Raw genomic sequence first — 25064 nt, forward strand, 5'->3', positions numbered from 1 at the left:
TTTTCTACATTTTAAAATATATTGATTTCAATTACAGCACAGAATATAAAGTGTACAGTGCTCACTTTATATTTATTTTTATTACAAATATTTGCATGGTAAAAAAAGAAAGTGTTTTTCAATTCACCTAATACAAGTACTGTAGTGCAATCTCTTTATCATGAAAGTTGAACTTACAAATGTAGAATTATGTACAAAAAAATAACTGCATTCAAAAATAAAAGAATGTAAAATTTTAGAGCCTGCAAGTCCACTCAGTCCTGCTTCTTGTTCAGCCAATCGCTCAGACAAACAAGTTTTTTAACTTTGGAGGAGATAATGCTGCCCGCTTCTTGTTTACAGTGTCACCTGAAAGTGAGAACAGGAGTTCTCATGGCACTGTTGTAATGCGCTAAAGATTCATATGTCCCTTCATTCTTCAACCACCATTCCAGGGGACATGTGTCCATGTTGATGACAGGTTCTGCTCAATAACAATCCAAAGCAGCTTTCTTTTTTGGTGGTTTGGGTTCTGTAGTTTCCGCATCAGAGCGTTGCTCTTTTAAGACTTCTGAGAGCATGCTCCACACCTCTTATGTCTCTCAGATTTTGGAAGGTTCTTCTGATTCTTAAACCTTGGGTCGAGTGCTGTAGCTATCTTTAGAAACCTCACATTGGTATCTTCTTTGTGTTTTGTCAAATCTGCACTGAAAGTGTTCTTTAAATGAAAAACATGCTGAGTCATCATCCAAGACTACTATTATATGAAATATGTGTCAGAATGCTGGTAAAACAGAGCAGGGGACATACAATTCTCCCCCAAGGAGTTCAATTCCAAATGTAATTAACACATTTTTTAACGAGCGTCACTAGCATGGAAGCATGTCCTCTGGAATGGTGGCCGAAGCATGAAGGGGCATACGAATGTTTAGCATATCTGACACGTAAATACCTTACAATGCCAGCTACAAAAGTGCCATGCAAATGTCTGTTCTCACTTTCTGGTGACATTGTAAATAAGAAGTGGGCAGCATTATCTCCTGTAAATGTAAACAAACTTGTTTGTCTTAGCAATTGGCTGAACAAGAAGTAGGTATAAGTGGACTTGTAGGCCCTGAAGTTTTACATTGTTTTATTTTTGACTCCAGTTATGTACCAAAAAAAATTTTACATTTGTAAGTTGCACTTTCATGACAAAGAGATCGCACTACAGTACTTGTATGAGGAACTGAAAAAATACTATTTCTTTTGTTTATCATTTGTACAGTGCAAATATTTATAATAAATATACACTTTGATTTCAATTACAACACAAAATAAAATATATATGAAAATGTAGAAAAACATCCAAAATATTTAATAAATTTCAATTGGTATTCTGTTTAACAGTGCAATTAAAACTGCAATTAATTGCAATTAATTTTGAGTTAATCACATGAGTTAATTGTGATTAATCGAGAGCCCTAGTTAATATTTTTATTTCTAAATTTTAAAGTCCTTTTTTGTTCATGGTTATGTAGAAAAACTGATGAACTTTAGGGAGAAATCAGTCATGTCTCCAAGGATCTTAAAAAATCAGATCAGTTTCAAACTCAAGTGAGTTAACCTGAAGAGTGAACTGGACCTGCTGAGTAAAGTCACTACTTTATTTTTTTAAGCAACAACATTGACAAACAAGCACGACCCTGAGTGGATCCTTCATTGTTGTGCTGGCATTAGGGAATGCTTAGTTTGTGAAGTCTTGAAAATAAATGATTCATGATTTCTTCTTTACCTTTTTTAAGGTATAAAAAATCCTAGGAAACTATATGCAAAGAACTTTGTTATGGTAATGATTAAAGGCTAATCATTACATGATCAGGAAATATAAATGGTTCCAACAGTAACTGGATTGCACTAAGTTTTTTGTTCAATTTATAATTCAGTAGTCGTGTTCATCATTAAATGCAACCCCTCAGGCATGCAATGCCACTGAATTAGTGGGGGGTGCTTAACATTTGCAGTAACTAACCTTCTGTGATATTTAACCAGGCAATCCTTAAAAGTCCTTTCATTTAGTTTTACAATTCCTGTCTTGAGTAGCTGGTGCCACCTACAGGAATAGATTAGTTTAGGAATAGATTAGTAAAGCTCAACTCTTACTACTAAGACTAGTACTTACAAGGTATGCATCAGAGATGAGGTCTTCATCAGAGATGTATTGGCTCACTAGGGTATAGGTTACCAGAAAGAAGAGGCCTAGGGTAAGGCGCTTGACAGCAGGCACAAGGCTGGGAGGGGGGAAAGAAAGTGGAGATCAGAGGTCAAATGTTGGAAAGAAACTCAAGACTCCCAAATTGAACAAAATAGAAGTGGAGATAAGGGCTCAGATGGGGCTGAAGGAGGATCCACTGCAGTGGCCACCCCCACTGGGAACCGGGATCAAGACCCCCACAAGGCTTGGGCTGGGTCTGCATTGAGTTTTACAGAGTCAGAACAAAACAACAATACCCAGTACTAAGGAGGGTGCTGTGATGTGGCAAGTTTGTAGGCTGCTTCCCCCTGAGAGTCAGTATTGACCCCTGAGCTCCAGTGTGGTGCTAGATGGCAATGTAATGCAGGGACTGGCGTGAATATCTTGGTAAAGGGTGCTTGGGGCTCTCATGAGGGAGGGGGCCAGCGTGGCTCTGGTTACCTGTTGGGTCTTTGGCCTGGAACATCAGTCATCTCGCCCCTTGCCAGTTTCTGATAGTCTGTCATGGAGAACTGGGGCCCCACCATGAAGGCACCGTAAAAATAGGAGAAACCTGAAACCTCCAGTAAGGTAGGAACTCCATGGACTGCAAACCGCTTCTGCTCAGGGTTCAGGGACTCCTGTATCAAAGGGAGCAACATTAATATTGCCCTAGACTAATTGTGGATTTAACTCCCGCAATCCATCTCCCCTCTGGTTTGAGTTATCAACTGCTTTGCTCAAAGGACTCACCAGTTCATCGATTCCTGCGGATGCAAGCCTGCAACCCCACAACAGTAACAGTATCTGCACTCAAGGCCCAATCGTGGGGACCCACGCTCCCAGCTGATCCCTCAACAGGGGGAACTGCACCCACCCCCTCCAGCATGCCAAGTGCACTAGGAGCTGCACTCCTAGTCTCCTCTAGTTTGCAGTGGCATGCACATACCCCAACTCATACAAAGCTCCAGTGCTGGGATCCATACTTCCCAGCAGAAGGATACATTCTTGGGGCACAAGCCCATTACACTACTCAATAGTTTTGTTGCTTGAACTTCACCTTGGAAGTCTCAACTGAACCATGCTCTCTTATTATCAGTGGTGATTTGTCTGGGTGGTGGGGACAGGGCAAAGCCCCAAACAGTAGACATGCAAGGGATATGTTAGAATGGGGATTAGGAGACAATAGCAGAGATTCTAGTCTCTCTTCCTCCATAAGGATGCAGGCTTTCTCACACCCTACTTTGGGTAGGGTGACTGCTCCCTAGTTGCTAGGGTCCTGGTCACAACACTCTAAACAAGGAATAAGGCAGAGGGGCAGGTCATCTACATGGGTAGGCACCCTGTGGGACTGAAGAGGGGAGAACAGGGATGAGACTGAACCAAGGGAAAGGAGCACAGGAATGTCTGTAAGACTGGGGAGTATTTCCGCAAAGGAAGGGCCCCATTGTTCAGGACATGGGGAACTAGAAGCCCTGAGGAATGGATTTTATGAGATTTGGGAGAGAATAAGATCCTGTCATGGATCCCAGGGCTGAAATGGCTAGCCCCAGCTGTGATTACTATTATCCCAGACAATCCCCTTCCACTCTGGAGTTCATGTCCCTTATACACATGCAGATGCACCCTCCCAGCCATGGCTTTGCTGAGCTGGGGATTTAGCTCTTTGGCTCTCTCCCCAGAACTTGACTCCTCTGGCCTCCAGAAGTGGAAGAGAGAGATGGGGCTTCACTCACCAAATCCTTCCCTCCATCGTAATAATCGATGGCCAAGCCTAGAGATAGAGAGAGAACAGAATTACGCTGAGACCATCTTTGGAAGGATACGGTTGAACCCCTAAGGATTTAAACACCTCCTCATCTTTGGGGCAGGAGTGGTGGAAAGCATATACACAGTGTGTGTAAGGGAAGGGAACAGGTGGCATCACTCACCAATCAGCTTGAGAGTCAAGACACAGTGTGGCATGGTCCACTTAATGTCATAATGCTCTGTGGCGGTGAAGTAATAACCAGCCATAAGGTATGTCTGAAAGAGACCATGCTATGGATTACTCAGGCTGACTACTGCAGCAAAACTTGTTCTATCCCCTCCCATGCTCACTACTGGGAAGTAAAGAATTGGGTAGCAGCAGCAGGCTCCCCACTCTAGGTGAACACAGAGAAGAAGGAGGCACTTACTATTTGAAAGCAGAAGGTGGTCAAGACAGCAGTTATCGTGCGGCCCATAAGCCTCAGTATGAGGAACTGGATCAGGACACACAGCAGGGAGTGAGTGAACTGCGTCCCTGTAGAGAGAGATGGACTGGGAATTGAACTACACAGCAGCTCCTAACCACAGGTTCTCAAACCGCAGCAAGCTCTGAGCCAAGCAGCCCATTTCTCCCCATATCCCTCTTACCGAAGTTGAAGTAGGCAATTGAGAGCCCTGTTAGGGTGTTGTACAGGTGAATGAGGTAGACCTCCTTCTGGAAGAGGAAATAGCGCTGGAACAAGGCAAAAGGGTATCCTGGGTGGGGAAAGAGACAGGAATATAACTTAGTGCAGACAAGAAGACAGGTTTATACAAGTCCAAGCCATAAACCTCTAGGGCCCATTAGTGGGTGTGTGTGCTCCTGGGCTCTGTATTCCCCCGCCCCGGTGGCCCAAGAATTAAGGTTGCCTGTGCAATCTTAATTCAGTCCCCTTGTGTACATGCATTATGATACAATCTTTAATTACATAATCACTATTATTTCCACAGGTTTCAGAGTAGCAGCCGTGTTAGTCTGTATCCGCGCAAAGAAAAGGAGGACTTGTGGCACCTTAGAGACTAACAAATTTATTTGAACATGAACTGTAGCTCACAAAAGCTTATACTCAAATAAATTTGTTAGTCTCTAAGGTGCCAGCAGTACTCCTTTTCTATTATTTCCACAGGATCCCTACCTCATTTAGTGCAGAGGATGAATGGTGCTCACTGAATAGGCAGTTATTCAATACTTTGTTTTCTCCTCATTGAACAATGTGTGGTTCTAAGACTTATTTACTACACACTATTCAAACCCTGTTCTGAAGACAAAATTATTCATTTCCGCATAGACTTTTCTGCAGCACTCATCACTACAGCATACAAGTGCTTCACAAATGTTAATTTATCTTCACAACACCCTCAGAGGCAATATGATATTATCCTCATTGTACAGAAGGGAAACTGAGGGGCAGAGATTAATGGCAAAAAGTTCCCTCTAATTTTAGGTGCTCAATTTGAGATGCATGGAACTTTTTTCAAAGTAATTAGCATTATATAGCACTTTATGTATTCAAGTGCAGCTCCCACTGACTTCAGCTGCAGCTGTGAGTGCTCAACACCTCTGTAAATCAGACCTCAGAAAGTGAGGAATACACAATTAGTGACCATCTGTGAAAAGTTTGGTTTAAGTGATTTCCCCAGTATCACACAGGAATTCTATGGTAGAGACAGGAATGAATCCAATTGTCCAGGGCAGCATTCAACTGTATTAATTATGAGACCATCCTTTCTCTTCCTGCAATCCCCAACTTTATTCACCTTCCAACTTCTGCACCAAATGAGACAGGGGTCCTAAGGACAACAGCCACCTTCACTATGCAACCCTGATTTGTTCTCAGGGTCCCATACAAAATGTTCAGAGGAGCTGTGAGAGGATGGAATCTTTGGAGATTTTAGCTGTTAAGCTCTGCAGGGCTCTACTGAACATATTAAAACTGGTTTTTCGAAGGCTTATAAACTTGGCCAAATTTGGGCAGATTTTCCCAGGAACAGCAAAAGGCATCTCTCTGCCTCTGGACACAAATTTCAACCCCTGCTCCAAAGCATAGGGGCACTAGAGCTGTTCAAGGAAAATGTCTCAAGGATTGAAAAAAAAAAAAAAACCCAAAACCAAAACAAACCAACAAATCACTCTCAGAAACGGCTGAACCATTTTGGTGGAAACTGTCCCCCAAAAAATTCAGCCTTAGGAAGACACCCAATGGGAAATTTCAGACAAAGTTATAACCAACTGAAAACAAAATCTTATATTGGGAAGTGCCAGGCAACCCTAATAATTGCTATCACAATTTGCTTCACCTATAATTATTGGGCTGACAAGTTTACAAATTCGTGGTAGCCAGAAGAATAAACATCCTTGCCAGAGTCCAACACAGAAAATGAGGAACCACCAGCAAGGTCCAGGGGCAAACAACTACTTGAAATAGGGCTCCACTATGAATGCATTTCCTGAGGCTCAGCAACACATTTGATCATGCTGACACCGATAAGAGTCACAGCTACTTGCTTCTCTTGGAAGACACTCAGTTCTATTGGTCAGGAAGTGGGCAAGGAACATCCGTATGCATGATTACATTACCCTAATGCTGCTGCTTACTACAGTCTCATCTTCTCTCTACTTAGGAGTCAAATTACTTCCAATGTCATATTGGCCCGAGTTGAGAATGACTTAGCTGTTGACCTGGCCCTGTCTATAGGCTATCATAATAATAATAATAATATAAAATTGTCAATACCTTACAACCTAATACAACCCAATTTCTCCAACAGTCTATGCATGAGCTTTAACTATATGGGGAGGTTGAAGAATCTGTTGTTCCATTATTAAGATTATTCAGGATAAAAGAAGTGGGGCACCAGCTTCTAAAATGAGCGCTAACTTTCTTATTTTGATTAAAACTTATAAATAAATGTTGTAATTAAGATCTAAATGCTCAGAAAATTCATTCTGTATTCCAGTTGTAAATCTCATCATTTTGGGGGAAGTTATACGTGTCCTTCATACATAAGAGGCTGAATTCTTGGTGCAAGTGCAAAACACAACACAACCACAGTTACAAAGCTGTGACCAGTGACTCTACAATATATTCAGTATCTTACTGTTGTATTCTGCACCTCTCACAGGGAAACTATGCTCCCCTTTATGACGACTGCTATTTCTGTCCTTTGTTGTTCTTCCTTCCCCATTCTTCTTTCTCTACTTCTCTCCCTCATCTTTGGGCTTGTGTACACTGAGATTGGAATTGAAATAATTAATTCTGTTGCAATTCATACTTTTTGGTTATTTTGGTATAAGTCTGCGCAGAAACTCATTCCAAAATAAGACTGCCCACTCACCAATTCATAATGAAATAACTGATAACTATTTCAATTCCACTTTCCACATAGAAAAGCCCAAAGTCTCTTTCTTCCCTACAGCATCTTACAATTCCTACACCCCACTCTATCCACTAAAATGATCAGCAGTAAAAATGAATCATCATCATCAGGCTTGAAGGGATATGAGACATTTATTGTCTTTCTGAAATGACTGACAGCCTGAAACACTCTCCATTTATATTCAGTGCATACACGGAAAGGTTTTTTTCCCTAAGTCACAATGGCTAGAAGCTTGCTCCCTTTCGGCAAGCAAAGTTTAGTTTCTGCAGAATCTGAACATATCATACCAGCTCCAAAATTACATCAAGAAGGTTGATCATTTGACACCTCTGTCTTAGGCAAAGGAGTAATCTGTTCCCAAAATCACCTCTACCAAAACCAGAGAAAATACTGAAAGCAGCAGCAGGGGAAGCTTCTCTAGATGGTGCCAAGGAACAAGTGGAAAATGCCAGATAAAGGCCTGGTCTAGAAAATTAGGTTGGTTTAACTACATCAGTCAGGAGTGTGAAAAATCCATACACCCTGTGTGGCACAGTTAAGCCAACCTAAGTCCCCATGTAGAGATAGTGCTAGGTTGATAGAAGAATTCTTCTCTGCCTCTTGGGGAAATTAATTACTTACACTGACTGGAGAACCTCTCCCAATGGCATAAGTAGTGTCTACACTAAAGCTCTACAGTGGCGCAGCTGTTCTGCTGTAGCGTTTTAAGTGTAGACATACCATAAAAGAATGCACAGACCAATTCGATATTGAGGCATTTCAACTCATGGCTGATGCCAGTGTCAGAAATAGAGAGATTTTTGGGGATGCCAACACCATGATCTGACCTACTGAGGCCCAGACATCTGGCCACCCAACACTGTGGGAACAGTCCAGATAGATACATATGGCATTAAGTTTTCAGCACATCAGATAATAGGAACACTAGAACCCTGGTATCATAAGATCTGGAGGCCATCAACATTAAGACATCCAAGTGGAGGACATTAGATGTTGTCCATCTCAACACCTGGAGCCCTGGAATCAGGACAAACCCATGGTGACAGTGGTGCGAAGAGTCAGGAGCCTCATGGCTCACCTTATTTTTCCTTGATACTGAGGGAGAAGACTGACACTGAGGCTGTCTCTCAGCCCTGGTCTACACTACGAGTATAGGTCGAATTTAGCACCGTTAGATTGATTTAACCCTGCACTCGTCCACACAACAAAGCCATTTTTGTCGACTTAATGGGCTCTTAAAATCGATTTCTGTACTCCTGCCCGATGAGGGAATTAGCGCTGAAATCAACATCGCCGGGTCGAATGTGGGTTAATGTGGATGCAATTCGATGGTATTAGCCTCCAGGAGCTATCTCGCAGTGCTCCATTGTGACCACTCTGGACAGCACTCTCAACTCGGATGCACTGGCCAGACAGACAGGAAAAGCCCCACAAACTTTTGAATTTCATTTCCTGTTTGGCCAGCGTGGCAAGCTGATCAGCACAGGTGACCGTGCAGATCTCATCAGCAGAGGTGACCATGGAGTCCCAGAACTGCAAAAGAGCTCCAGCATGGACCAAACGGGAGGTACTGGAACTGATCGCTGTATGGGGAGACGAATCCGTGCTATCAGAATTCTGTTCCAAAAGATGAAATGCCAAAATATTTGAAAAAATCTCCAAGGTCATGAAGGACAGAGGCTATAACAGGGTCCCGCAGCAGTACCGAGTGAAACTTAAGGAGCTCAGGCAAGCCTACCAAAAAACCCAAGAGGCAAACGCCCGCTCGGGGTCAGAGCCCCAGACATGCCACTTCTATGATGAGCTGCATACAATTCTAGGGAGTGCCCCTACAACTACCATACACCTGTATGTGGACTCCTGCAAGGGAGTCTCACGCAACAGGGATGAGGATTTTGGGGACGAGGAAGATGATGAGAAGGGGGAGGTTGAAGATAGCGCACACCAGGCAAATGGAGAAACCGTTCTCCCCGACAACCAGGAACTGTTTATCACCCTGGAAATAGTACCCTCCCAACCTGAGCTTCCAGACCTTGAAGGTGGAGAAGGCACCTCTGGTGAGTGTACCTTGGTAAATATAATACACGGTTTAAAAGCAAGCATGTTTAATGATTAATTTGCTCTGAAGACTTGGGAAGCATTCGTGGCCAGTACAGCTACTGGAAAAGTCTGTTAACATGTCTGGGGATGGAGCAGAAATCCTCCAGGGACATCTCAATGAAGCTGGCCTGGAGGTACGCCCAAAGCCTTTGCAAAAGGTTTCTGGGGAGGGCAGCCTTATTGCGTCCTCCATGGTAGGACACTTTACCACGGGCAGGCCAGTAGCATGTAGTCTGGAATCATTTCATAAGAAAGCATGGCAGCGTGTGGTCCTGGTGTTTGCTGGCATTCAAACAACATCCATTCTTGATCTCTCTGTGTTATCCTCAGGAGAGTGATATCATTCATGGTCACTTGGTTGAAATAAGGGGAATTTTATTAAGGGGACATTCAGAGGTGGCCGTTCCTGCTGGGCTGTTTGCCTGTGGCTGAACAGAAATCTTCTCCGCTGTTAGCCACGCGGTGGGGGGAGGGGTGAAGCGATCATCCCAGAGAATTGGGAGGTGGGGGGTTAGTTGGGTTTGTGCTGCATGTTAACCCGAACACCGCAGCCCCTCCTTTTAAATTGCCAACCCATTTTAAATGGCCAACCCAACGGCTGTTTGGTATGGGAAATGAGGGCGCTGCTGTTTGAAACCATTCCCACCAACCATTATGAAGGTTAAAGAAGCCAAAAGACTGTGGCTTACCATGGCTGCCTTCAAGCCGAATTCTGTTGCCCGCCGGCCCTGCACGTGTGATCTCTCACACCAAACCGGCAGACCCTCAATATAAGAGGCAAAATGTGACCTTGTACCAAATGCACATGTGCTATGTAATGTTAACAGCAAGGTTCATCCTGAAAGAGTCTACCCATTGTTCTCTAAAATGTGTCTTAACTACTACTCTCTTTTTCTCCTCCTGCAGCTGCAAATGTTTCAACGCTCACACTATCATCTCCTTCCCAGAGGCTAGCAAAGATTAGAAGGAGAAAAAAACCGCACTCGCGATGAAATGTTCTCTGAGCTCATGCAGTCCTCCCACACTGAAATTGCCCAGCAGAATGCATGGAGGCAGACAATGTTAGAGTCCAGGAAAGCACAATATGAATGCGAAGACAGGTGGCAGCTTGAAGATAATAAGTGGCAGGTTGAAGATGATAGGTGGAGTCAGCTTGCTGACAGAAGGCAGGAGTCAATGCTGAAGCTACTGGACAATCAAACTGACATGCTCCAGCATATGGTTGAGGTGCAGGAAAGGCCGCTACAGCCCCTGTGTAACCAACCGCCTTCCTCCCCAGGTGCCATAGCCTCTTCACCCAGTTGGCCAAGAACGCAGTGGGGGAGCGTCCAGGCACCCAACCACTCCACCCCAGAGGCCTGCCCAAGCAACAGAAAGCTGGCATTCAATAAGTTTTAAAGTGCAGTGTGGCCTTGTCCTTCCCTCCTCCATGACTCCTTGCCAGTTATCCCCCTATTTGTGTGATGAATTAATAAAGAATGCATGAATCTGAAGCAACAATGACTTTATTGCCTCTGCAAGCGGTGATCGAAGGGGGGAGGGGACAGCTTAGCTTACAGGGAAGTAGAGTGAATCAAGGGGCGGGGGTTTTCATCAAGGAGAAACAAACAGAACTTTCACACCGTAGCCTGGCCAGTCGTGAAACTGGTTTTCAAAGCTTCTCTGATGCGCACCGCATCCACCCATACTCTTCTAACCATGCTGGTGTCTGGCTGCGCGTAATCAGCGGCCAGGCGATTTGCCTCAACCTCCCACCCCACCATAAATGTCTCCCCCTTACTCTCACAGATACTGTGGAGCGCACAGCAAGCAGTAATAACAATGGGAATATTGGTTTCGCTGAGGTCCAACTGAGTCAGTAAACTCTGCCAGCGCGCTTTTAAACATCTAAATGCACATTCTACCACCATTCTGCACTTGCTCAGCCTATAGTTGAACAGCTCCTGACTACTGTCCAGGCTGCCTGTGTATGGCTTCATGAGCCATGGCATTAAGGGTAGGCTGGGTCCCCAAGGATTTTAACTATAGGCATTTCAACATCCCCAACGGTTATTTTCTGGTCTGGAAAGTAAGTCCCTTACTGCAGCTGTTCATACAGACCAGAGTTCCTGAAGATGTGAGCATCGTGTACCTTTCCCGGCCATCCCACGTTAATGTTGGTGAAACGTCCCTTGTGATCCACCAGTGCTTGCAGCACCATTGAAAAGTACCCGTTTTGGTTTACGTACTCGCTGCCTTGGTGCTCCAGTGCCAAGATAGAGATAAGTGTTCTGTCTATCACCCCACCACAGTTAGTGGATGGCTTTGCTGCAGTGGGATTCCCTATGACCTGCACATTTCCCAGAGTCACACCCTTGGTAGCAGCAGCTCAGTGATTGCGTTGGCTACTTGGATCACAGCAGCCCCCACAGTAGATTTGCCCACTCCAAATTGATTCCCAACTGACCAGTAGCTGTCTGGCATTGCAAGCTTCCACAGGGCTATCGCCACTCGCTTGTGAATTGTGAGGGCTGCTCTCATCTTGGTATTCTGGCAGGGGAAAACAAGTCACAAAGTTCCATGAAAGTGCCCTTACACATACGAAAGTTTTGCAGCCATTTGGAATTGTACCAGACCTGCAACACTATGCGGTCCCACCAGTCTGTGCTTGTTTCCTGAGCCCAGAATCGGCGTTCCATGGCATGAACCTGCCTCATTACCACCATGATGTCCACATTGCCAGGGCACATACTTTAAGAGAAGTCTGTGTCCATGTCCTCATCACTCTCCTCACCACGCTGCCATCGCCTACTCGCCTGCTTTTGCAGGTTCTGGTTCTGCATATACTGCTGGATAACGCGCATGGTGTTTAAAACAGTCATAACTGCCGCGGTTATCTGAGCGGGCTCCATGCTTGCTGTAGTATGGCGTCTGCAGGAGAGCAGAGTGGCAGCGGAAGCGGTGGGTGGATGACGATGCTGACAGCAATATGGCGCCTGCACAGAAAAATGCGCGAAACAATTGTCGGCCACTGCTTCCACAGAGGTAGAGGGAAGCAAGGGGTAGGCTGGCAGCAGATAGTGCAGTACGACTGCTCGCCGTCGTCTCCTGGGTGTTGACAGTGCTGCTGGCTGGGAGAGCAGCCTGAGGCAGAATGGCCCCCTCAAGGACTGAACTCACAACCCTCGGTTTAAGCAGGCCAATGCTCAAACCACTGAGCTATCCCTCTGCCAATATTCCAGACAGGACTGAATCTCCATTAGACAAAATTTAAAGAAGAGAATGACCTGAGTCACCCCCATTTATGTCCAGGCGCCTCTGACAGAACTCACCGAGGTCTGCCAGGAGCACCGATGTCTGCCCAGGCGCCCCTGACAGACCGCACCGAGGCCGGCCAAGAGCACCCAGGAGACGACAAGGGCGGCTATCAGTCATAATGCACCATCTGCTGCCACAAGGCAATGAGCTGCTGCTGTGTAGCAATGCAGTCCCACGTCTGCCAGCACCCAGGAGACGTGCGGTGACGGTGAGCTGAGCGGCCTCCATGCTTGCCGTGGTATGGCATCTGCACGGGTAACCCAGGAAAAAAGGCGCAAAATGATTGTCTGCTGTTGCTTTCACGGAGGGAAAGGGGACCTGACGACATGTACCCAGAACCATCCACAACATATTTTTTGCCCCATCAGGCATTGGGATCTCAACCCAGAATTCCAATGGGCAGCGGAGACTGTGGCAACTGTGGGATAGCTACCCACAGTGCAACACTCCGGAAGTTGATGTTAGGCTCGGTACTGTGGATGCACTTCGCCGACTTAATGGTCTTAAGTGGGGACACACACAATCGACTGTATAAAATCAATTTCTAAAAAATCGACTTCTATAAATTCGACCTAATTTCGTAGTGTAGACATCACCTGAGATAGCACTCAATGTAGGAGCAAGTCTTTTTGCCCACAGGTTTCAGAGGACAGGACCATGAAGATGAAGAGCTCCAGAAGGGCAGTTTAATAGCACCTGTCCCAAAAACTTGGAACATGGTAGCTAAATCCTGATATCCCCAGGCCCAGAGAGCGAGGCCACCAGATCTTGACTCACCAGTGCAAGCCTGAGAACTCAGAGAAACCTCTCCAGGCACTTTAGTGCCAGAGCATGACATCCCCTGAGAATTGCCTCAATACAGCATAAGGCAGCCCTCCAGTGTTCACAGGTGTGGTTGGTGAACAACTAACACATGGAACGTCAGTCAAGAATTAATAAAATAGAAGAAATAAGAGTTGAAGAGCTCTCTGGCCCACTGATATCAGTTTGTAATAAAACCTGGAGTATTGGGGAAGATTCAGAGGACTAGAAGAAAGCTAATGTGCAAATATTTATAAATGTACCACAAGGTGACCAGGTTAACTGTAGGCTGGTTAGTCGAACAGTGACTAGGAAAACAATGGAATGGTGAAAAGAAGACTCAAAGAATTACAAGGATAGAAATATAAATAATGCCAATCAACATGGTTTAAGGGAACATAGGTCTTTTCAATCAAATTATTTTTGGTAAGAACTTTGTCAGCTAAGCATGTAATAACTGACATATTAAGTATTATTTGTAGTATTGTAGCACCTTTAGAAGCCCTAGTTATGGAGCAGGACCCCACTGTGCTGGGGGCTGTCAAAAACGCAGTTCCTACCCAAAGAGTTTACAATCCAAGACAAAAAGACAACAGGAGGACAGACAGATGGGAATACAGAAAAATGGGACAATATTAGAAGTTATTGACTTTGTATAGCATTATGGAACATACTAGATCTCAAAATATGGGAAATCATCACTGAATATAAGCATTTCTTAGAGGGTTCTGCAGGGACTGGGTCTAAGCTATTCAATATTTTTATCAACAATCATTGCTGATAAGTTTGAAGATGACAAAGACTTGATGCAGTGGTAAATAATGTGAACAGCACAGAACAATCTGAATTGCTTGGTAAACTGAGCACATTTAAACGTGTTTTAATAAGGTCAGATGCATCAAGATTCAAGGTCATGCATCCAGATCATCAGAATGTAGGCTGGGGGGAGACTGTAACCAGGAAGAGATGTGAATCTGAAAAGGACTTCAGCTCACGATAAACAACTAAACAAGACTTCCTAGTGTAACAGCGTGGCTAAAAGGGATAATGTAATTCATGGATGTATGAACAGAGGAATATCAAAGAGGAGGAGGGAAATGGCATTACCTCTGTATAGGGAAGTGGTGAAACCACTGCTGGAATACTGCATCAGTTCTGGTGTCCACATTTCAAGAAAGGCAATGAAAAAGTTTGAGAGGCTTCAGAGAAGAGCCACTAGAATGATGTGTGGTCTGGAGCACATGCCTTATAGTAAGAGGCTTAGGAACTCTGTCTCTTTAGCTTATCAAAAAGAAGCTTAAAAAGGCAACCTGATCTTGTTCACAAGCAGAAGGTATCAGATACTAAAAGACTCTCAAATTAGCACACAAAGGTATAGTCAGATCCAATGGCTAGAAGCTGAAACTAGACAAATTAAATTAAAAGAGTGCCTTTTTTTTTTGACAGGTTTCAGAGTAACAGCCGTGTTAGTCTGTATTCGCAAAAAGAAAAGGAGTACTTGTGGCACCTTAGAGACTAACCAATTTATTTGAGCATGAGCTTTCGTGAGCTACAGCTCACTTCATCCGATGAAGTGAGCTGTAGCTCACGAAAGCTCATGCTCAAATAAATTGGTTAGTCTCTAAGGTGCCACAAGTACTCCTTTCTTTTTTTTTGGACAGTGCACATAATTAAGCAGAACACATTAACAGGAACGTGGTGGATTCTCCATCACTTAACATCAGTAAATCAAGATTAAGTGTCTTTCTAAAAGATTTGCTCTAGTTCCACCATAAATTAGGTGCAAGAATTACTGGATGATGCCATATGGCCTGAGTTAGGCAGGTCAGACTAGAGGATCACAGTGGTCCAATCTAATGTTAAAAAAAATAAATCTATGGCTCTACCTGCTCCCCCTTCAAAGCAGAATAGGTATTGTGCACATCAGTCAGCAATAGGCATTGGGCCAACTCATAAGCTCAGCTTGAAGCCAATAGACTTTGCTTCACCTGTCACGGAAGTGCTTGTAATGGTACCCAAGTGACTCAGTGGAGCCTTGGGAGACTCAGGCCATGCCTACACTACAAACATTGGTTGACACAAACCTGTGTGCGTGTATACTTGGCTAGTGTCAGCAGTATGCATACGCACCAGGAACGCGTGTAACAACACACAGTTGGGTGCACTATGGGTATCCCACATGCAACCCATCACCAGCCAGCGCACAGTCTTTTGGGAAGTTTTGGCAACGCACAGTATGGCAGAAATGAGATGCACAGGAGTGTCAACCTTTGATTTAGTGGGGATTGGTCCTGCTTTGAGCAGGGGGTTGGACTGGATGACCTCCTGAGGTCCCTTCCATCCCTGATATTCAATGAACTTCTAAGTGTTTAACTGTCTACAACCCATAATGTCATCTTTATCCCACAATCTTCATGGCTAATTTTTCAAAATCACAAATCCGTGCAGCTCTCCTCGCTATTCACCATCTGAGACAGAAACATGGATCCCGCACAGCTCTGTACTACTGTCATGAGTGTTGCAAGCACAGTACACATGATCCTTTAGTATTTGCAGAGCTGCAAGAAGAACTGAATCAATGGGGAACATGATGAATTCTTAGAGGACAGAATGCTGTGGGATGTGTAGAAAAACAATTAAAGGTTAGTGGTGGTGTTCACAGAGCAGCTGCAGATCGTGGAGTGCCACTTCTGGGCCTGAGAAATGAGCACTGACTGGTGGGATCGCATCGTAATGCAGGCTTGGGATGACAAGCAGCAGCTGCAGAACTTTTGGATGCGCAAGGCCACATTCATGGATTTGTGCAAAGCTCGCCCAGCCCTGTAGCACAGAGACATCAAAATGAGAGCTGCACTGACACTGGAGAAATGAGTAGCGATCACAATGTGGAAACTTGCAACGCCAGATTACAACTGGTCAGTTGAGTATCAATCAGAAGTGGGAAAATCCACCGCAGAGGCCATTATCATACAAACGTGCAGGGCCATTAATCATCTCCTAAGTAGGATTGTGACTCTTGGCAACATGCAGGACATAGTGGATCAATCTGCTGCAATGGGGTTCCCAAAGTGCAGTAGGACACACTCCTATTTTTGCACCAGACCACACGGCCACAGAATACATCAACAGAAAGGGCTACTCTTTTTTGTTTATGCAAGTGTTCATGGATCACTGGAGACACTTCACTGACATTAGCGTGGGCTGGTGCATGACGCTTGTATCTTTAAAAAACACAAGACTTTTCAGAAAGCTACAAGAAGGGAGTTTCTTTCTTGACCAGCAGATTGCCATTGGGAATGTTGAAATGCCAATAGTAATCCTGGGAATCCCAGCCTACCCCTTGCTGCCCTGGCTCATCATGAAGCTGTACACTGGCTGTCATGGATCCACAGGTCTGGTGCTCTGGAACAGTCCCTGGGAGGACCCCTTCAGAGTGTTCACCACCTTAGGGTCTCTCACTCTCATTGGGGTAAGCCCATTAGCTTCACTGCCTCATGGGATTGAACCCTGAAGCCTTCAGCACCGCTGCTTACTCCGTGAGCTACCCTCAGAGAGTCCACTTGATTTGGACACCCAGGGGAAGGCTTGCACACCCAAAGGGAGCAATGCACCCCCAACTTCCTTAGACTGGAATGACTCTCAGCCAGTGCTGTAAAAACAGAAGGGCTTATTAGATGTCTGGAACACAGCATTGAAAGTTTTTGGTTAGCACAGAGAACAGAAAAGTTACAGCAAAGTCCATCTGACTCTGTCCAGAGCTCTCTGACCTATCGAGTCCCAGTCCAGAATCCAGAGTCCTCCTTCCAACAGTCCATACTACCAACACCTGGCCCCTCCTCTGTCCTTTGTTCTGTTTCCTGGGGAAAACAGGTCACTTGGCTACCCATCCTTAACTCTTTGTTCTCCACCTGGTCACAGCCAGCTGGCTTCCTGCAGAGGGTGTTGGCAGCCCTTGGTCACTAGTTGTTGTCATGAGGTTATGGAAACTGTGACTTCCAGAGACTGACCCCCTGTGACATTTTCCGCTTCAACCCTGGGGTAGCAGAGGTGGAGGCCCCCCTTCCCCCCCGCATAGCCCCCTGCTGCCACAGGTGGTGATGGGGGCCCTAGAGACCAGCAGCGGGTGCTGGACCCTCCTTCCTCCCCATTTTGTCCGTTATTTTTAGTAAAAGTCAGGGACAGGTCACAAGCGTCTGTGAATTTTTGTTATTGTCTGTGACTTGTCCCTTTTACTAAAAATAACAGTGACAAAATCTTAACCTTAGTTATTGTTGCCTGCTGTGTCCTGCATGTCTGTGCAGTAAAGGGAGAAAAATTTCCACTAGGGTAAAAGGGCGGAGGTGAAGCAGTTACCTAGTGAGTTTAAACAGCCAGACAAGGACTATTAAAAGAGCACCACACGGAGCTACAGAGCTCAGGGAGGCTTTGAAAGACCACTTCAAGAGTGATCCACAGTGATACACTGTGGTGTACTGTGTTTTACCAAGCTCTGCTGTTTTGTGGCCCATTAAGAACTGTGTGGTGCCTGGTGTACATGTATAATTCTAATACTATCAATGCACCTATTAATTTTGTCTGTGACCGATCCTAAGAGTTGTGTGACACTGTACAGTAACATATAATTGGTTGCTTTCAGAAGTGCTAGGCACTCGGCAACATATGTTGTGAACTGATACAGATAAATTATGTTCTAAATAATAGAATTTTATTCTGCTACCAAAGCAGTACAACCTCCCCCCCAAAAAAAGTGCAATTTTAAAATAAATGCATTAAAAACTTAATAAAACAAAATAAATTAACAAGAACTGAACTTATGAAGGGAAAAGAACATTCATGTCAATTTCAGCTACACAGACCAACTATGGTTTTTACAGGTCAGAGTATGTGAAGCTGTGATTGTCTTTAACGTACCCCAGGGTGGAGTGGTACAGGTAGTGCAGCAGCCCCTGATGTCATAAGGACTGTTGGGGGAAAGGCAGAGAGGTCCCATAATAGAGTTCTCAGTGGGTTGCAGAGGAAAGTGAGCCCGGGACTGTTGAACCTGTAAGTCCACCAGAGTTGCAGTATCAGTGATTGCTGCCTGAGAAGCCCCATTATGTCTTGGTGCATTTCACTCTCCTTTTACTGCTGGAATTCCCAGGCCCCTGTCCTTTCCACTCTTTCCTTCTCCTGGCTGTCTGCAATGTTGACCCTCCAAGCCATGTGCTCATGGTCTGATGCAGCACTGGCATGCAAGATCTCACTGAACATGTCATCCTGAGTCCTCTTCTTTCTCTTATCTGGCTCAGGTATTCCCCGGGTGTGGTGGGGGAAACTTCAAGGCTGCAAGGGCAGCAGCTGCAGAGAAAACACAGAGCAGTACTATAGACAGTATTGTCACAGTCAACATAGTTACAACAGGTTTCAGAGTAACAGCTGTGTTAGTCTGTATTCGCAAAAAGAAAAGGAGTACTTGTGGCACCTTAGAGACTAACCAATTTATTTGAGCATAAGCTTTCGATAAGCATCCAATGAAGTGAGCTGTAGCTCACGAAAGCTTATGCTCAAATAAATTGGTTAGTCTCTAAGGTGCCACAAGTACTCCTTTTCTTTTTATAGTTACAACAGAAAGTGAAAATTAGATCCAGATTCTCCTCTTCCTTTGCACCTCTAAAGTGTTAAACAAGACAAGCTTATGGACACTTATGTTTTTGAGTTCTTGATCACTGGTGCCATTCACAGCACCAGCCATGGTGAGTATGAGCACCATGAATGAGGGAAATAAGAGAATTGCTTGGTTGCATGAAACCATAAATACAGAGAAATGGTATGGATACTGGCACCATTTTCCACAAGCAGTGGAGATTTCCACTGATATCTCACTCCTGAAGGTAACAAAGGCAGACAGAGAGCCCAGTTGCTCCTGGCATTCCAAAGCGACCCAGGCCCGTACTAGTAGGTGTACAGCAATAGTGCCTGCCAAAGTTATCGCTGAGTGGTGTGGAGAAAGTTTCCTACCTCAGAGGAAGAAATAAGGCTGCCATCCCTAAAAACCTTTGGGAGAAGATTGCAGAGTACCTCAGTGAAAGTTTCATCCAGATCTCTCAGAAGGATTCAAGGGACGTCCCAGTGTACATAAACTGCCTCACATGGTCCCCCTTGCCTAACTCTACAGAGCAATGAAAGGCAGATCACAACACTCTCTCTCTTTGTTGTACCACTACCTCTTCTAGTTTGGATAAACTAATGCATAGTTGATAGCTGCATCCTGTTAAGTTGAGGGTGCCATCACTGTAATGAGAAATAAACTGACACACTTACCTGAGGTTCCTTCCCCTGCATTGGGCTTGTCTGTGTTTGGCTGCCAGGACTGAGTGGATTGCAGTGGAGTCTCAAACAGGTCCTGGTTCATGGCACAGTTGGACTCCCCAGTTGCAGGTTCCTCCATCCTCCTCTTCTCCCTTCTCCTCGCTGTTCAGGCCCACGTCCTCTGGGTCAGGCTCCTTGGAGGTATCAATGTTAGCGTGTGGAGTAGTGGTGCCTTTGCCAAGTATCGCATGTAGCTCTTTGTATAAGTAGCAGGTCTGCAGCTTCACTCTGTATTGACTGTTGGCCACCCTGGCCTTCTGATACACCTGCCACAGCTCCTTCACTTTCACATGGCACTGCTGCTGGTCCCCATCTTCTACATCATCCCCTGAACAATCCCCTCATCGATGTTAACATTTCTACAGCTAGGCCATAGCTGTGCTTGTACAGCCTCTTCTCCCCGTAGGCCCAGGACATCCAATATCTCCTGTCTACGCCAAGCCAGAGCAAATCTGGGGTGTGCAGCCAACATGGTCAGCTGGGCAGCTGCACACAACAACAATGGAGAGGTGTGCTCGTCAAGCCAGACAATCAGGAAAACACAAATTCGTGGGACCTTCTGCTCTATGTGACACCTGGGCAGTGAAGTAATGTCAGACATTGTGGGATAGCTGCTAAAGGACTGTTAGGGTCGACATCAGTCATGAAGCATCTATACTTGTGCTATATTGACCTTGGCTCGATACCCCTCAGGAAGGCAGTGTTACTTCGTCAGCATAACAGGGTGCTTACGTCAGTGGGAGACAAATTTAAGTGTAGACACATGCATAATTAAGTCGACGCAAGGCAGTTTATGTCGACCTAACTTTGTAGCGTAGGCCAGGCCTCCAGATCAAAATTGGCTACAGTTCTTCCACTAACACACCACTTCTAACCATGAATAAAAAACTATATGCAGTAAACACTAATTTTCACACATGGAAAAGATCAACAAGGCAACAAAGGCCACTAGATTTCTAGCCTGTTGGTTTCCTGCTTGCTAACTTCAGCAGTTTCAAGGAACTCTACACAAGAAGGTTATTAAAGGGATTAAAACAATACCTTTGGTTAAACCAATATAGATATATCGTCCCCATATGGATACTCTCCCTCTGTGAATTCTTCCTTCGGCTTAAGTGTGGCTTATTTCAGTTTAGCTTAAATTGATTCCTAACAGACAAACTAAACCAGGCGTTCTCAAACTGGGGGTTGGGACCCCTCACAGGGTCACGAGGTTATTACATGGGGGGGTCGCGAGCTGTTCTCCACCCCAAACCCCGCTTTGCCTCCAGTATTTATAATGGTGTTAAATATATTAAAAAGTGTTTTTAATTTATAAGGGGGGGGTCGCACTCAAAGGCTAACTATGTGAAAGAGGTCACCAGTACAAAAGTTTGAGAACCACTGAACTAAACCAAAAGAATAGTATCCACAAAGCCTTTTGCACTTGCTTAACTAAATCAACCTAAAAATTACATCTTTAGTTAAGCCAGTGCAACTCTGTTTAGCAGTCGTAGCCACTCAGGTTGGAAGAGATGGTGAAGGGACACATTGCTTAAACAGACCCTACTACTCAACAGTTCCAAGTTCACAAAATCAGAGCTCTCAGGACACTTACAACAGAGATTCATGAAACCTATGTTTGCAGAGAAACTTCAAGTTAATGTCTTTTCTCTGTGAAAACACTTCTTGGCCCCATACAACCGCTTGGGAGCCTAAATGACCGTATATGTAGTGTCCTAGACCAGATTACAAAAAAAGACCTTTTTAATATGCTATATTTTGACAGAGGCTATTCCAGTGGTTCTCAACCTGCAGCCCAATTAGCTGTGCTAAAGGCCGCTGGGTCACGCGGCAGGGTTCAGGTTCCCGGCTGCCTGGTGCGGTGGGATCCAGGCTTGGGGCTTGGGCTGGGGCTGCTACCTGGCCCCACACTGCGGGGGTCTGGGGCTGCCACCTGGTCCTGCAGGGTCCGTGATCTGGGGCTGCCAGCCAGCCCCGCGAAGTTGGTGTCTGGGCTGCCACGCAGCTGCCCAGGCTGCCACCCAGCTGCCCTGCCACCTGGCTCCCCGCAGTGGGATCCAGCAGGTTGGGGCTGCTGCCCAGCCCCACACAGCAAGGTCCAGGGTCCCTGCCACCCACCCCAGGCTCCGTTCCTGGCCCCATTCTGTAGAGGGTTCTGTGGGGTAGAGGCACTGGCCATAGGGGTCTGTGGGGAGTGTTTGGGGTGGTGGAGGTTGGGACGCTGTGGTTCTCAACCTTCGGCCCAGGTTGTGGCCCACAATGATAAACAGGTTGAGAACCACTGGGTATATTCTCTGAGGTGTACATTGATTTTAGTTATGATGTAATTCTGCCACATAGTTTCTATCCCAGGTGAGGCACGGGTGCAGTGCCCTAGCTGTTAACCAATAAACATGCAGTGCTCCCTCACTCGCCTGGTAGTTACTGGAGCGATATGCCATTTCAATGAAGTCATGCTAACAGGGTGCCTACACCTTAGCAGGGAGCTACCTAAACAGCCAGTTGGGTAGGAATGCTTCTCTGTAGAGATGTTTGGCATAGATTCATGTGTGCGTCATGTGCCTGTCCAGATGTAAGACAGTTCCATACGGAATCAGAGGTGCACGTGATATTTATCACTTACACAGAGTATCAAGGTACTTAAGCTTCAAAATCCCTCAAAGTGTACATGTATTTATCCTTGTTTGACAGCTGGGAAAACTGCAGCACAGTGGGTAAGGGACCTGCTCAAGGTTGCACAACACAGGGACAGGACAGAGAATGGAACACGAGTCCTGAGTTTTACATCCTCTGCTCAGTCAAGCAAGCAATGTTGTCTTATCTTTGTATGTACACATTGGCTTTCCAATTTCGGAATGGTGTTCCCAGGTCCACAGCCTCTTATACCACAGAGTGAGGACACCCAACACTAATTTTCATTACCTTCATAGAATCATAGAATATCAGGGTTGGAAGGGACCTCAGGAGGTCATCTAGTCCAAGCTCAAAGCAGGACCAATCCCCAATTTTTGCCCCAGATCCCTAAATGGCCCCCTCAAGGATTGAACTCACAACCCTGGGTTTAGCAGGCCAATGCTCAAACCACTGAGCTATCCCTCCCCCCTTGATCTCATTCCTTTCAGTTACACCCCCATTTATCATAGAAAAAAAATGTCTTTGCTTACTAGAGGTTTAGGCCCTTCAGCGATTTGTAAGCTTATTATACCAAACTCTTATCACATCTTTGACAAGCCAGGTAAACCAAACTCTTTGAACCAGAGTGGGACTCTTCTAGCACCTCAGAGCATCACTTGGAGCACCCTCCAGTTTGTCACTATCTTTCCAGGACAGAGGGTCCAGGTCAAAGCAATGTCTCTGGTGGGATTGTCTGAGAACCACACGAGGAAGGACTCTTTCTTGTTGCTCTATCCCAGCATAAAACACCAGTGGGATTCGCTACCACCTCAGCCCCCTTGGATGTCCACGTTTCCTTGGGGGCTTCTCTCTGACACTAAACATGCACATGGCATTTCTGCCCAGCCTATGATGTGTCCTTTCTGCCCAGCCTATGATGTGTCTGCTTAGCCACCCTAGAGGATGTGCCCATGCCCTTAACTGTCGGTGCATCCAGGAGTCTACACTGTCCCTAGTGCAGAAGGGCAGAGGCCACGCACACGCGGCCACACGAGACACGCTAGGGTCTGGCCGGCAGCTCAGGCTGGGGTCCCACGCTGCAGCCGGGGCGCACACAGGGGATGCGCAGCGCAGCCGCCTCCACGCCCACGCGCCGGGCGCGAGGGAGACCTTTCACCCCCCTCAGTCGGTTACCGGCAGCCCTGCGCCCGACCCCCGCCCGACCCCCGCCCTTACCCAGGAAGATGGAGACGATGAGGCGCAGCGCTTGCTCGGAGGAGCCCAGCGCCTCCGCTGCCTGGGCCAGGCCCAGACCGGACCCCGCCACCGCCATGTTCTCCCCAGGCCGCCCGGCCTGACCCACTGCCGCTCCCCGAACCTAGCAGCTGCAGCAGCCGCCGGCGCGGCCCCCTCACCTAGGACACACCCACTCGATAGCCATTGGCTGCGCCGATCCCGCTACGCTCTCCACACCGCCTCCAATTGGCCAGTGTGCAGCAGCGGGGCAGGACGGAGAGCTAACTGAGGCAAAGGTTACCCTACCTGAGGGAGGAGCGACGAATGTCCTTGTCAACCAACGATTGGAAGAGCCTCTTCCGGGAGTCAGATTCTGATTGGGCAAGATGGGGCGGGGCCCTGAGCACGGGTTGGGATCCGGCTCCCCATTGGTCATGGCGGAGACAGGAGAGAGCCAGTTGAGGGTGTGGGGCTGAGGTTACTATCGGGCACTAGAGGGACGGTGGAAGAGGGTTATAACGGCCGCACCTCCAAACTTAAAATGACGTTAGCGTGGGCGTGGTCGAATCTTTTGCATATTTATCATATGCTAATAAGCCTAGCGCACAGTCCGCCTCATTTAGCCTTTCACCTGCATTTTTGGAGCGTGTTCTATTGTCAGCACGCCACGAGTAATGAGTTATATGCAAATTAATTTAAATATGCAATGTTCGGCTCTTCTGTTTTTATACCCTCAATTAATAATTCATCTTATGCTAATATTACTTTTGAATATGCAAATATTATGTTCAGAGATGACTTGCCTCTGCTGTGCTCTGAACTGCATCGCTGCAGTTGTGTGTTCCTCTTATGCAGATATAAGGCGACTGTTGTGGGGATAAAGAAAAGGAGTACTTGTGGCACCTTAGAGACTAACCAATTTATGTTAAAGGGTCGATGGGAAATCAGGACCCTGAGACTGACAGGCCCCGGAACAATGGGGACAGGCCAGTGCTCCAGGTCAGCCGATTGCCAGGGCTCACAGGCTAATCAGGGAATCGGGAGGGGGGGGGGCAGAGGGTTCTCTCCTCTATGTGAGCTGGAATTGCGTGAGTCAGACAGAGTAGGGCTGAGCTAAGGAGAGAGCAGGAGCTCAAGCTGAGCTGGGGAGCACAGCTGTGTCAGATTCGGAGGGGTCAGAAAAGCAGCCCAGGAAACAGGTCAGTGCTGGGAGCAGAGTTATAGAAGCATCCCAGAGAGCAGACCTGTCCTGGGAGAAGAGCTACAGCAACCAGCGCCAGAGGGGCGAGAGAAGCAGCCCAGGGAGCTG

The 25064-nt window shown here is 46.2% G+C and overlaps 1 protein-coding gene across 6 annotated transcripts in view; it reads right to left on the reverse strand.

Annotated features, from left to right (window-relative positions):
• The window catches only part of LPCAT3 (lysophosphatidylcholine acyltransferase 3), a 29932-nt gene extending 5705 nt beyond the window's left edge, over positions 1 to 24227 (reverse strand). Inside the window, exons 1-8 of one of the 6 annotated variants that reach the window (XM_073311954.1) lie at positions 23756 to 23842; positions 19856 to 20037; positions 4589 to 4696; positions 4369 to 4475; positions 4123 to 4216; positions 3928 to 3965; positions 2654 to 2832; positions 2141 to 2249 (exon numbers count right to left, since the gene is read on the reverse strand). In XM_073311954.1, the coding sequence (XP_073168055.1) occupies positions 2141 to 2249; positions 2654 to 2832; positions 3928 to 3965; positions 4123 to 4216; positions 4369 to 4475; positions 4589 to 4696; positions 19856 to 19982 (762 nt within the window). In that variant the 5' untranslated portion in view covers positions 19983 to 20037; positions 23756 to 23842. Of the gene's footprint in view, positions 1 to 2140; positions 2250 to 2653; positions 2833 to 3927; positions 3966 to 4122; positions 4217 to 4368; positions 4476 to 4588; positions 4697 to 18466; positions 18893 to 19855; positions 20390 to 23755; positions 24011 to 24061 lie in introns of those variants that run through there. The other 5 variants (XM_073311986.1, XM_073311946.1, XM_073311975.1 and 2 more) reach the window with 5 other exon arrangements.
• Between the last annotated feature and the right edge of the window lie 837 nt (positions 24228 to 25064).

Source organism: Lepidochelys kempii, chromosome 1 (genome assembly GCF_965140265.1).
Source record: "Lepidochelys kempii isolate rLepKem1 chromosome 1, rLepKem1.hap2, whole genome shotgun sequence".
Taxonomy (NCBI): Eukaryota; Metazoa; Chordata; order Testudines; family Cheloniidae; genus Lepidochelys; species Lepidochelys kempii.